Raw genomic sequence first — 14,450 nt, forward strand, 5'->3', positions numbered from 1 at the left:
AGAACTCACAAATTCAAACAACCAGGAGTGCAAAGAAATCCGGACCAGTAAGGTACCTTATTAGATCAAATCATTTTACTCTGTATTCGTTCACGTTCATTAGTCTGAATTTGATAATCAGAGTCAATATAGAGGCACATTTACAGTACTGGTTTTTCAGATCTTGTTGTTTTAGCTGATTTCTGTGCACATATCTATGCTTTACCTTTCTGCTGCATTTATAAAAATGCACCCTTTGATTTGCTGTGCTTCTACTCACAGATTAAATGCTGCTCTACACAGCTGAGTGTGTCGGGTATTACAGTATAAATTGAACTGTTAATTATAGTGGAGTGGTTAGGGTTGAGTCGGCACTTTATTGATAAACTGCGATTTGCAATTTAATAATTTCAACTTTGTTAAATGGACTGGCACGACATTTTGCATGCACGGTCTTTTAGGGTAGATGTCCTGACATGGCCGCATTCGTTTCAGTCAGAGGTGCCGTTTCTGAGATCTTTTTATATTATTTTTATTTTTAATTTTTAGTGTTGAGAAATTTTTGAGTTTTAGCATGATTTTTTTTAGGGTTGAACGGGGATGGTCCAAAGATGGTGCTGCTTTTTTTATTTTTTATTTTTTTTATAAATTTAGTTGTTGCCAATTATTTTTATTATTTTCTCCCAATTTGGAATTGCCAATTATTTTTTTTAAGGCTCAGCTCACCGCTACCACTCCTGCGCTGACTCGGGAGGGCGAAGACGAACACACACAGTCCTCCGAAGCGTGTGTCGTCAGCCGACCGCTTTTTTTCACACTGCGGACTCACCATGCAGCCACCCAAGAGCTACAGCGTTGGAGGACAACGCAGCTCTCGGGCAGCTTACAGGCAACCCCGCAGGCGCCCGGCCAGACTACAGGGGTCGCTGGTGCGCGGTGAGCCGGACCCCCTGGCTGACCTAAACCCTTCCCCCACCCCGGGCGACGCTCGGCCAATTGTGTGCTGCCCCCAGGGAGCTCCCGTCCACGGTCGGCTGTGGAATAGCCTGGACTCGAACCGGCGACGTCCAGACTATAGAGCGCATCCTGCACTCCACGCGGAGTAACTTTACTGGATGCGCCACTCGGGAGCCCCAGATGGTGCTTTTTACTGGTAATACAAAAATATTAATATTTGGTGTTTATAAAACACTCATTTACAGCGAATTTTTGTAAATGTAAAATGGTGAAATGTCAGGCTATTCTCAGATCTGTAGTTCTGTGGGAGTCTTAAACAATGCAAGCTCTCAGAGTTCACAGCACACAGCTTGGTGTAGAAACATTTCATAGTTTATAAAGCACAGATTTTATTCTTGATGTGAAATAATTAAATGAATCTTAAATTTGACAGCAGATAGTATATGATTTTTGAAAAAAAAATTATACAACAAGAAACTCGGATTTTTGTGATACTGGTCGTGTTTTTTCTTGAAAATCAGATTGCTCTAGCTAAAGTGCATTTACAAAAACTATTATGACATCATGCATTAATAAGAGTTACGACAATCGAGCGGTCCTTCTGCACCCTGTGCAGGGTGAAGACATGGTCACGCTGCACAATGAGTGACGATCGCTTGTGTCTAATACGTGTCCATCAAGAGAAGACATGGTCACGCTGCACAATGAGTGACGATCGCTTGTGTCTAATACGTGTCCATCAAAAGAAGACAAGGTCACGCTGCACAATGAGTGACGATCGCTTGTGTCTAATACGTGTCCATCAAGAGAAGACATGGTCACGCTGCACAATGAGTGACGATCGCTTGTGTCTAATACGTGTCCATCAAGAGAAGACATGGTCACGCTGCACAATGAGTGACGATCGCTTGTGTCTAATACGTGTCCATCAAAAGAAGACAAGGTCACGCTGCACAATGAGTGACGATCGCTTGTGTCTAATACGTGTCCATCAAGAGAAGACATGGTCACGCTGCACAATGAGTGACGATCGCTTGTGTCTAATACGTGTCCATCAAGAGAAGACATGGTCACGCTGCACAATGAGTGACGATCGCTTGTGTCTAATACGTGTCCATCAAGAGAAGACATGGTCACGCTGCACAATGAGTGACGATCGCTTGTGTCTAATACGTGTCCATCAAGAGAAGACATGGTCACGCTGCACAATGAGTGACGATCGCTTGTGTCTAATACGTGTCCATCAAAAGAAGACAAGGTCACGCTGCACAATGAGTGACGATCGCTTGTGTCTAATACGTGTCCATCAAGAGAAGACATGGTCACGCTGCACAATGAGTGACGATCGCTTGTGTCTAATACGTGTCCATCAAGAGAAGACATGGTCACGCTGCACAATGAGTGACGATCGCTTGTGTCTAATACGTGTCCATCAAGAGAAGACATGGTCACGCTGCACAATGAGTGACGATCGCTTGTGTCTAATACGTTTCCATCAAGAGAAGATTTATAAAGCGAGAAGTCAACAGTTTTGGCCAAGCAAATCGCAGACTCCAGTTCTTGTTCAAAGAATAAATTAAAGATTGTAATACTATACCTCTAGTTAGGTATGTCAGTCGGTGCTCCAGCTCTGGAGCCCATGATGACTACCATAGTAACATGCTGTTTAAGTTTGTGCTGTTTGTTTGTTTTAAATAGTTCAGTTAGGTTGGAGCTGCGTGTTTAGCATGCACTTCGTTACTGCAATACGTCAGCATGTGGCATTTTTTGTATTACAGTACACTTCCTGCTCTACTTGGTTGTGGGTGTTTTTCTTTGCAAAGTATATTTATAATTGTTCAAGTATTGTTAATAAAGCACACTTTATGACTGCTTTTTTCATCTTTTATTCCTACACGTTCCTGTGTGGTTAAAATAATTCTCCAGATGTGGAGACAGTAGCCAACGTGTATTCTTAAATCACCCTCACTGTGAAGCACAGTCTGTGCTCTTGAATTAAATAAAGATAGACAAGTGGAAATGCAACCTGAAAACGATAAGGATCTCTGCTGCCATCTGGATCTATACCGGTTTAAGTCTGAGTTGTGAATGTAAATGAGGCTTAGAAGTGTAATAATTATTATGCGATAAAAACCCACTTTGCCCCCTAGAATGAATTCTGTGGACGCCCGTGCAGGGTCGGATGAATAACCACCCATTGAAACGCATTGCTTTTTATCTGCACGATTAAGGGATACTGAATATTTCTCGTGACGTTTAACGCTTTTTCTGCTGTGGAGATTTTGAGACGTATGACAGAAAAAAAGTAGTTGTTGTCAGTGCTGGTTTAGCATTTCTGATAAATTCTTCACTTTTGCTTTAATCTTTTAATCTTTAAAACTTTTCTGCTTGGTCTTGTCTAATTGGCAAATTGCCTGCTTTTGTGCTTGTGTGTTTTTTGTCAAATTGGTTTATAAGAAGTGTTGAATGCAATGTGCAACCAGCAATGGTTGTGCCGTACATTGGAAAAACTAACGTGGTAATGTACAGAGCTTGCAATACACAAGACTGCTTTTAAAATACAAAAATAAAACCCCATAGAAGAGTTCGAGGCATCAGATGTTTGAAACAAGACCGAATGCTACATGGCACTGTTACTGAAGACACTGGAAGTAGTGGCATGTGTTACAGATCAAACAGATGGGGAAAGCTCTGGGGAAAGTGATCTTCAGAGAAAAAGACATGAAAAGATTCTGAAATCACAGGCATGTTGGAGTCCTGTTAACTTACCAATATTGAAACCAAAATCGGTGCTTTTATGATCCACCAGTATGGAGCCTCAATAATGTCCCAGCAACTATTAAACAAGAACAAAAATATCACTCATAATCACAAACTATTCATGTTACTGTTCTTAATATGGTAAACAATGGTTTGTATGTCCATGGCATTGCACGGCTATCCAACCCATGGCATTGCACGGCTATCCAACCCATGGCAGCGCCATTGCTGGTTTGTTGGTAATGCAGTAGGTTGTTAACTGTTCTGCACATTTTCACAGAAATACACGCTGTTGTGATAGCATCCCAATGGCATGAATTCAGAAGCCACAGCTCCTATTCACCCGAAATGTCCAGCATTATTGCTTGCATGTTGATATTACTCCGCACCATGGCCCTTCACAGCACTAAACAACGGCTACAAAAATGAGCCTATAAGTGTGCTATGTAAGCACTCAACAATGTAACGAATCAAAGTGAAAGTAGAATACCAGTGTGTTCTGAATAGTACATGCACCCTACTGTATATTATATTCCAATAAGTACGGTATGTGTTGATGCAACACGATGTTAAATTAAAAATGAACTGTGTCTTTGTTACTGGTTGATAGCTGCACACACACATATACACAAATACATGATTGCCAGTTCTGGACATACCCAATATCATTATAATAAGCTCTAGTGATGCTCCAAGCTGTAATGAATACTGATGGGCCTCCTAAAGAAAGAGAAGAGGGTGAACAAATAAAAAAGCAACACCAGAACATTGTAACACACCCAGCTGAAATACAGAGTTTATATTCACAGGACCTTATGAGCACTCCCATACAGTTTGTTAAGTTGTGTTCTAGGTTATTTACAGAGCTGCTGAATATTTTGGCGTGTACTGTCTGAACACCAGGGCATCGAAGTACTTTTCATGAGATTGCAACAAACACATCTCCTGCTCCATAAATGACTGTCATTAGGTAATATCAGAAGGATTTCTTAAACACACGAGATATGCAATCTCATATGTTCATACCATATTCTACCTGCACTCAGAAATGAGTTTTCAGGACTTGGTGACAGACACTTACCCCAGCCAATCATAATGTACCACCAAAAGTACTTCCTCTCAGAGAAGAACGAGACCACCAGTAGCGTGTGGAGGTACAGGCCTTCCACCAGGAGCCAGAAGAAGTTGGCCATTACACAGTACTGGAAGAAGACAATGGCAGCTTTGCAGCCAATCTAAAGACAAGCAGAAAGTGTAACAGTAAGAAGCAGAGTGTGACAGGCCTGCCAAACAGGGGAGTGTGGAGAACCAGGCCTCCTGCTTCATTGGCTTTGGATTAGGTCTGAAGAACAGGGACCCTGAGATTGTAAGGTCCATGCCCAGCCCCTTCTATTACCTCACCAGTCATCGACCTGGCTCTCCTGAACACACAGAGCCCCATTCAACCACACACTACATTTATATATGTCAGAAAAACTTTCACAGCTCATACATGTTAGAAATTCATGTACACAGAAAGGAAAAGCAAATGTAGTCTTTATAAAAAAAAAGCTTTAAATGTGTGAAACTCTCCCGCATCTCTGTTTGCTGAAAGGGTGTTGCTAAGCTGACAATTATTATTATTTGTTTATTTAGCAGACGCCTTTATCCAAGGCGACTTACAGAGACTAGGGTGTGTGAACTATGCATCAGCTGCAGAGTCACTTACAACTACGTCTCACCCGAAAGACGGAGCACAAGGAGGTTAAGTGACTTGCTCAGGGTCACACAATGAGTCAGTGGCTGAGGGGGGATTTGAACTGGGGACTTCCTGGTTATAAGCCCTTTTCTTTAACCACTGGACCACACAAAGCCTACCTGACACCATGAAATGCTGGTGATTTATTCATGTTTGCCTTTTTCGGTTTCACATTTACTGCTCTTACCGTGTGTGTCTCTGACATAAGGTACCAGAATTGTGTAAAGAGTCAATGTTTAATTAGGTCTTTATCAATGTACAGTAATACCCCAGATTTATCTGATTAAATTAAATATTGCAAATTTCTGTGATATCAGCGACACAGCATACTAAACAAAAGCTTTCTACCTATCGGCTGAAAATGTTTTGTTATAAAATGTAAACAAGAGAGATACGACAAGTGAGAATGGGACTGTGCAGTGCGAATGAGACTGCAGTGAGAATGGGACTGTGCAGTGAGGTATGTAGGACTGTGTAGTGAGAATGGGACTGTGTAGTGAGAATGGGGCTGTGCAGTGAGAATGGGACTGTGCAGTGAGGTATGTAGGACTGTGTAGTGAGAATGGGACTGTGTAGTGAGAATGGGACTGTGTAGTGAGAATGGGACTGTGCAGTGAGGTATGTAGGACTGTGTAGTGAGAATGGGACTGTGTAGTGAGAATGGGACTGTGCAGTGAGGTATGTAGGACTGTGTAGTGAGAATGGGACTGTGTAGTGAGAATGGGACTGTGCAGTGAGGTATGTAGGACTGTGTAGTGAGAATGGGACTGTGTAGTGAGAATGGGACTGTGCAGTGAGGTATGTAGGACTGTGTAGTGAGAATGGCACTGTGCAGTGAGGTATGTAGGACTGTGTAGTGAGAATGGGGCTGTGCAGTGAGGTATGTAGGACTGTGTAGTGAGAATGGGACTGTGCAGTGAGGTATGTAGGACTGTGTAGTGAGAATGGGGCTGTGCAGTGAGGTATGTAGGACTGTGTAGTGAGAATGGGGCTGTGCAGTGAGAATGGGACTGTGCAGTGAGGTATGTAGGACTGTGCAGTGAGAATGGGACTGTGCAGTGAGGTATGTAGGACTGTGTAGTGAGAATGGGACTGTGCAGTGAGGTATGTAGGACTGTGTAGTGAGAATGGGACTGTGCAGTGAGGTATGTAGGACTGTGTAGTGAGAATGGGGCTGTGCAGTGAGGTATGTAGGACTGTGTAGTGAGAATGGGGCTGTGCAGTGAGAATGGGACTGTGCAGTGAGGTATGTAGGACTGTGCAGTGAGAATGGGACTGTGCAGTGAGGTATGTAGGACTGTGTAGTGAGAATGGGACTGTGCAGTGAGGTATGTAGGACTGTGTAGTGAGAATGGGACTGTGCAGTGAGGTATGTAGGACTGTGTAGTGAGAATGGGACTGTGCAGTGAGGTATGTAGGACTGTGTAGTGAGAATGGGGCTGTGCAGTGAGGTATGTAGGACTGTGTAGTGAGAATGGGGCTGTGCAGTGAGAATGGGACTGTGCAGTGAGGTATGTAGGACTGTGTAGTGAGAATGGGACTGTGCAGTGAGGTATGTAGGACTGTGTAGTGAGAATGGCACTGTGCAGTGAGGTATGTAGGACTGTGTAGTGAGAATGGGACTGTGCAGTGAGGTATGTAGGACTGTGTAGTGAGAATGGGGCTGTGCAGTGAGGTATGTAGGACTGTGTAGTGAGAATGGGGCTGTGCAGTGAGAATGGGACTGTGCAGTGAGGTATGTAGGACTGTGTAGTGAGAATGGGACTGTGCAGTGAGGTATGTAGGACTGTGTAGTGAGAATGGGACTGTGCAGTGAGGTATGTAGGACTGTGTAGTGAGAATGGGGCTGTGCAGTGAGGTATGTAGGACTGTGTAGTGAGAATGGCACTGTGCAGTGAGGTATGTAGGACTGTGTAGTGAGAATGGGACTGTGCAGTGAGGTATGTAGGACTGTGTAGTGAGAATGGCACTGTGCAGTGAGAATGGGACTGTGCAGTGAGGTATGTCGGACTGTGTAGTGAGAATGGGACTGTGCAGTGAGGTATGTAGGACTGTGTAGTGAGAATGGGACTGTGCAGTGAGGTATGTAGGACTGTGTAGTGAGAATGGGACTGTGCAGTGAGGTATGTAGGACTGTGTAGTGAGAATGGCACTGTGCAGTGAGGTATGCAGGACTGTGTAGTGAGAATGGGACTGTGCAGTGAGGTATGTAGGACTGTGTAGTGAGAATGGGACTGTGTAGTGAGAATGGGACTGTGCAGTGAGGTATGTCGGACTGTGTAGTGAGAATGGGACTGTGCAGTGAGGTATGTAGGACTGTGTAGTGAGAATGGGACTGTGCAGTGAGGTATGTAGGACTGTGTAGTGAGAATGGGACTGTGCAGTGAGGTATGTAGGACTGTGTAGTGAGAATGGGACTGTGTAGTGAGAATGGGACTGTGTAGTGAGAATGGGACTGTGCAGTGAGGTATGTAGGACTGTGCAGTGAGAATGGGACTGTGCAGTGAGGTATGTAGGACTGTGTAGTGAGAATGGCACTGTGCAGTGAGGTATGTAGGACTGTGTAGTGAGAATGGCACTGTGCAGTGAGGTATGTAGGACTGTGTAGTGAGAATGGGACTGTGTAGTGAGAATGGGACTGTGCAGTGAGAATGGGACTGTGCAGTGAGGTATGTCAGACTGTGTAGTGAGAATGGGACTGTGCAGTGAGGTATGTAGGACTGTGCAGTGAGGTATGTAGGACTGTGTAGTGAGAATGGGGCTGTGCAGTGAGGTATGTAGGACTGTGTAGTGAGAATGGGACTGTGCAGTGAGGTATGTCGGACTGTGTAGTGAGAATGGGACTGTGCAGTGAGGTATGTAGGACTGTACAGTGAGAATGGGGCTGTGCAGTGAGGTATGTAGGACTGTACAGTGAGAATGGGGCTGTGCAGTGAGGTATGTAGGACTGTACAGTGAGAATGGGGCTGTGCAGTGAGGTATGTAGGACTGTGTAGTGAGAATGGCACTGTGCAGTGAGGTATGTAGGACTGTACAGTGAGAATGGGGCTGTGCAGTGAGGTATGTAGGACTGTGTAGTGAGAATGGCACTGTGCAGTGAGGTATGTAGGACTGTGTAGTGAGAATGGGACTGTGTAGTGAGAATGGGACTGTGCAGTGAGGTATGTAGGACTGTGTAGTGAGAATGGGGCTGTGCAGTGAGGTATGTAGGACTGTGTAGTGAGAATGGGACTGTGCAGTGAGGTATGTAGGACTGTGTAGTGAGAATGGGGCTGTGCAGTGAGGTATGTAGGACTGTGTAGTGAGAATGGGACTGTGCAGTGAGAATGGGACTGTGCAGTGAGAATGGGACTGTGCAGTGAGGTATGTAGGACTGTGTAGTGAGAATGGGGCTGTGCAGTGAGGTATGTAGGACTGTGTAGTGAGAATGGGACTGTGCAGTGAGGTATGTAGGACTGTGTAGTGAGAATGGGACTGTGCAGTGAGGTATGTAGGACTGTGTAGTGAGAATGGCACTGTGCAGTGAGGTATGTAGGACTGTGTAGTGAGAATGGGACTGTGTAGTGAGAATGGGACTGTGCAGTGAGGTATGTAGGACTGTGTAGTGAGAATGGCACTGTGCAGTGAGGTATGTAGGACTGTGTAGTGAGAATGGGGCTGTGCAGTGAGGTATGTAGGACTGTGCAGTGAGAATGGGACTGTGCAGTGAGGTATGTAGGACTGTGTAGTGAGAATGGGACTGTGCAGTGAGGTATGTAGGACTGTGTAGTGAGAATGGGACTGTGTAGTGAGAATGGGACTGTGCAGTGAGGTATGTCGGACTGTGTAGTGAGAATGGGACTGTGCAGTGAGGTATGTAGGACTGTGTAGTGAGAATGGGACTGTGCAGTGAGGTATGTAGGACTGTGTAGTGAGAATGGGACTGTGTAGTGAGAATGGGACTGTGCAGTGAGGTATGTAGGACTGTGTAGTGAGAATGGCACTGTGCAGTGAGGTATGTAGGACTGTGTAGTGAGAATGGGACTGTGCAGTGAGGTATGTAGGACTGTGTAGTGAGAATGGGACTGTGCAGTGAGGTATGTAGGACTGTGTAGTGAGAATGGGACTGTGCAGTGAGGTATGTAGGACTGTGTAGTGAGAATGAGACTGTGCAGTGAGGTATGTAGGACTGTGTAGTGAGAATGGGGCTGTGCAGTGAGGTATGTAGGACTGTGTAGTGAGAATGGCACTGTGCAGTGAGGTATGTAGGACTGTGTAGTGAGAATGGCACTGTGCAGTGAGGTATGTAGGACTGTGTAGTGAGAATGGGACTGTGCAGTGAGAATGAGACTGTGCAGTGAGGTATGTAGGACTGTACAGTGAGAATGGGACTGTGCAGTGAGGTATGCAGGACTGTGTAGTGAGAATGGGACTGTGCAGTGAGAATGGGACTGTGCAGTGAGGTATGTAGGACTGTGTAGTGAGAATGGGGCTGTGCAGTGAGGTATGTAGGACTGTGTAGTGAGAATGGGACTGTGCAGTGAGAATGGGACTGTGCAGTGAGAATGGGACTGTGCAGTGAGGTATGTAGGACTGTGTAGTGAGAATGGGACTGTGCAGTGAGGTATGTAGGACTGTGTAGTGAGAATGGGACTGTGCAGTGAGAATGAGACTGTGCAGTGAGGTATGTAGGACTGTACAGTGAGAATGGGACTGTGCAGTGAGGTATGCAGGACTGTGTAGTGAGAATGGGACTGTGCAGTGAGAATGGGACTGTGCAGTGAGGTATGTAGGACTGTGCAGTGAGAATGAGAGTGTGCAGTGTGAATGGGACTGTGCAGTGAGGCACAGTGCTCCCCCTTTATAAGGCAGACCTATATACTGTGGAACAGGTTATAAGGCGGTACTGTCATTTATTTATTTCTTAGCAGACACCCTTATCCAGGGTGACTTACAATTGTTACAAGATATCACATTATTTTTACATACGATTATATAATTGTTTTTTTACACATTATTTTTACATACGATTATATAATTGTTTTTTTACACATTATTTTTACATACAATTACCCATATATACACGTGGGTTTTTACTAGAGCAATCTAGGTAAAGTACCTTGCTCAAGGGTACAACAGCAGTGTCCTCCACCTGGGATTGAACCCACGACCCTCCAGTCAAGAGTCCAGAACCCTAACCCCTACTCCACACTGCTGCCCTGGCTCCCATTTGCCCCATTATGCCATTACACTAACACTAGTAGTCTCGTTATAAGGCAGAACACAAATAGTACAATCTTTTAACTATGGCTCCTGACTTCAGCATTATAAAGCGGGCACACTGTATATATGACTGTGTAATGAGGTATTTAGAAGTGTTCTTAGTTTGACTACAACTGATCTTAACAAACAGCTCTAAATATGGGAAGGGCACCTGCATGTCTCACAGACTGTCCAATGTCCATTCTGAGCAATAATTACTAAGATGATTTACAGTAACAAGAATACGAGATAAGTTAGTAGCCGGTATTTCTCTTAATATCAAGGCATGAAAAGGAGCGTGTTATTGCCAGAAGTAGTGCACAACCTGTATTAGTAATATATAAAATAATACACTCTGCACATCTTACCTGTTTAGCACTTCCATTGGCTACATAGGCATCAAATAAATAGCACCCACATTCATTATTTAACAATCAGAATCATTCTATCACTGTTCCTACCTGTGCACCATGGGATGGGTTTGTACGTGCCATGGCCACCTGTCTACAGTTTTATTATTGTATTTTTTCTTTTTTTTATCATGGTTAACAAATAAACAAAGAAACTGTGATTAAGTAGAGCCTCGTTAACCCATGTTCCTCTCCTTTGCACACAGGAGAGAACACATTTAGACAAGAAGAAGCCCACTTAGTTTTGGGTTGCATCCCTTGTCCCTTGTAGAAGGATACTGCACAGGCTACACATAGCTGCTAATATGAAATAGCGTTGACTAAATAATTCATTGATATTTTAGTAGGAAAAGTTGTGTTAGTGCCCATGTCATTACATTGACATTCAATTGAAAAACAGAAAGGCAGACACATTACTATTATTCTGAGCTTATCAACCACATGTTTTTTTTCAGAACTAGGCGTAAAACCAATGAGCCGTTAATCTTGAACACATCAAATTAGACCCAGTATTCTGACAGTTAAGACTCATATCTTAAATTCAGGAGCTGTGCAGAGAAAGCTCCAAACAAACTAGCCTGTGTGCAGCCTGCGGCAGACCGATCGCTGTGGGAGTTGGGACAGTGGCAAATCGCTTCTTGAAATAAACACAGATGAGTCACAGGATGAGTAGAAGTAAAACTAATGGGGCATAAAGTAAAAGAAAAGTGCGTGGGGGGCTGGTGGTACACTGAAAGGCTTGGTAATAGAAAACAGGCTCTGGCCGAATGGGAATTAAAAACTATTCAAACACTAACAAGCAGATTAATTGGCAGCGCCCATTTTCTTTGGAAACGACGTTGTGTTTCTGAAAGGAGAATCCACCCACTAATCACATTCATAATCAAACCGTTCCTTTAACCAAAATGTATTTCAATGTTTTATCATAAACAAACACATTTACAGTATTCCCTAGTATTGCAGTTTATGATTTAGTAAATTAAACTAGTTAATACAGTTGAACTATGATCTTTGCGTTCATTATTTTGCATATATTTCAAACAAAATGACATTGTGAATGTCTTGACAGCATCAAGGTGATGAGATCTACTGATGCTCCAGTAAGGCTGAGGTGATGAGATCTACTGGCTCCAGTAATGCTGAGGCAATGAGATCTACTGAGGCTCCAGTAAGGCGATGAGATCTACTGTAGCTCCAATAATGCTGAGGCAATGAGATCTACTGAGGCTCCAGTAATGCTGAGGCGATGAGATCTACTGAGGCTCCAGTAATGCTGAGGCAATGAGATCTACTGAGGCTCCAGTAAGGCTAAGGCTGAAGCTCCAGTAAGGTGATGAGATCTGGTGAGGCTCCAGTAATGCTAAGGTGATGAGATCTAGTGAAGCTCCAGTAAGGCTGAGGTGATGAGTTCTACTGAGGCTCCAGTAAGGTGATGAGATCTACTGAGGCTCCAGTAATGCTGAGGTGATGAAATCTACTGAAGCTCCAGTAAGGTGATGAGATCTACTGAGACTCCAGTAATGTTGAGGTGATGAGATCTACAGAAGCTCCAGTAAGGCTGAGGCGATGAGATCTACTGAAGCTCCAGTAAGGCTGAGGCGATGAGATCTACTGAGGCTCCAGTAAGGTGATGGGATCTACTGAGGCTCCAGTAATGCTGAGGTGATGAGATCTACTGAAGCTCCAGTAAGGCTGCCCCTCCTTGTACTTCTCAAGAGCTGAAGCACAGTACTCTGGGCAGCAGTGTGCAGTAGTGGTTAGGGCTCTGGACTCTTGACCAGAGGGTTGTGGGTTCAATCCCAGGTGGGGGACACTGCTGCTGTATCCTTGAGCAAGGTACTTTACCTAGATTGCTCTAGTAAAAACCCAACTGTATAAATGGGTAATTGTATGTAAAAATAATGTGATATCTTTTAACAATTGTAAGTCACCCTGGATAAGGGTGTCTGCTAATAAATAAATAATAATAATAATATCCAGCCTTTACTTAATGCCTATGTTTTTGGACACATTGTGCACTTAGCTGTGTTTATAAAAACGACTTATGCTGAAGACATGGCATTTTGAGAATAATGAATTAAGGGCACTGTTTAAAACAGCAGTCCTTATTCCTTTAGTGGTTAAAATGCAGGGTGTCTCTCTAAAACCTTTACTAATCTCGCAGAGAGCTGCTGTCAAAATGTTTATTCAAATCTGTGCACAGCAAAGAAGCCAAAGTAAAAGCTTTCAGGAAAAGGTCAGTGATGAAACCTGCAGCACTTTTACAGATTGCTAAGGAATCAATAGGTGTATTCACGCCCCAGTCTTCTTGATTGTAAACTTATAATAGAACAATTCATCCATGGGAGAGGTGAATGGCTTCTTTGTGGGTGATACGTGACACACTGACTTTGGTACTTAAAAACAGTGCTTTCTTTTTTAATATGAAATTATCATGAATACAGTACTGCTGTGGAAATTTTTGATGAGATTACTGACGATGTATGTGTGACATATATATATATATATATATATATATATATATATATATATATATATATATATATATATATAATTTGTACAAATATGCAATCGGTTATATCAAACATAAATCAAACAGTGCCACACAAAGAAGTCACAATTACAATTCTATCAATCCTGGAGCTGCTCTATACTACTGGGACTGTGAGAAAGGCTTGTTTAAACAATATAAATCACTTCTGCAGTAATCGGGTCGACAGAATATCCAGGAAGCAGCTACGAAGGAAAGAATTATTATTTTTTTAATGCAATCTGATCGCTTGCTGTACATAAGACAAGAAACATTCATTAACATGCACATGCGTTGTACATATAGAGGAGATCATTAGTGTAAATAAGAAGGTTTCTTGCCACTGAGCTTTTTATCATGCTCTTAGTATCTTGGGCAGCTAATCAGCTGAAGACTTAAAATACAGTTTTCAGCTGTTTTAAGGAAAAAATATACTATATACGGTATATATATATATATATATATATATATATATATATATATATATTTGAAAAATAAATTCAACCTGTATTTGTGTCGTGTTCCTATGTTGTTAATAGTTAATATAATTAAGAAAAATACAGCCTGACAGTAATAAAGTTAATCAAGTAAGGCTCCACCAATTCATCTCACTGGGGGATTAGTCAAGGAAGTCCTATTGGTAAAGCATGAAGGTTAAATCCTTCAAGCTTATGCATGTGCATCCTTCTATAATCTTGGCCAATTGAAATGTCTTGTTTATGAATGAAAATGTTAGTGACTGTGTATTTTTCTACAGTACATCCTGTTTGTACATATCGTGGCTGCCAGTTCTGTACACAATGCTGTAAAGTGAGGAACTGGTCCCCATACCATT

At 43.0% G+C, this 14,450-nt stretch overlaps 1 protein-coding gene across 2 annotated transcripts in view; it reads right to left on the bottom strand.

Annotated features, from left to right (window-relative positions):
* LOC117399302 (vasoactive intestinal polypeptide receptor-like) overlaps nt 1-14,450 on the bottom strand; it is a 92,504-nt gene that overhangs the window by 22,372 nt on the left and 55,682 nt on the right. For both annotated transcript variants that reach the window (XM_033998399.3, XM_033998398.3), the window contains 3 exons: nt 4,778-4,931; nt 4,356-4,416; nt 3,706-3,772 (listed from right to left, as the gene is read on the bottom strand). In XM_033998399.3, coding sequence (XP_033854290.1) covers nt 3,706-3,772; nt 4,356-4,416; nt 4,778-4,931 — 282 coding nt within the window. The remainder of the gene's footprint in view (nt 1-3,705; nt 3,773-4,355; nt 4,417-4,777; nt 4,932-14,450) is intronic.

The sequence above is a fragment of the Acipenser ruthenus genome, chromosome 4 (assembly GCF_902713425.1).
Source record: "Acipenser ruthenus chromosome 4, fAciRut3.2 maternal haplotype, whole genome shotgun sequence".
NCBI lineage: Eukaryota > Metazoa > Chordata > Actinopteri > Acipenseriformes > Acipenseridae > Acipenser > Acipenser ruthenus.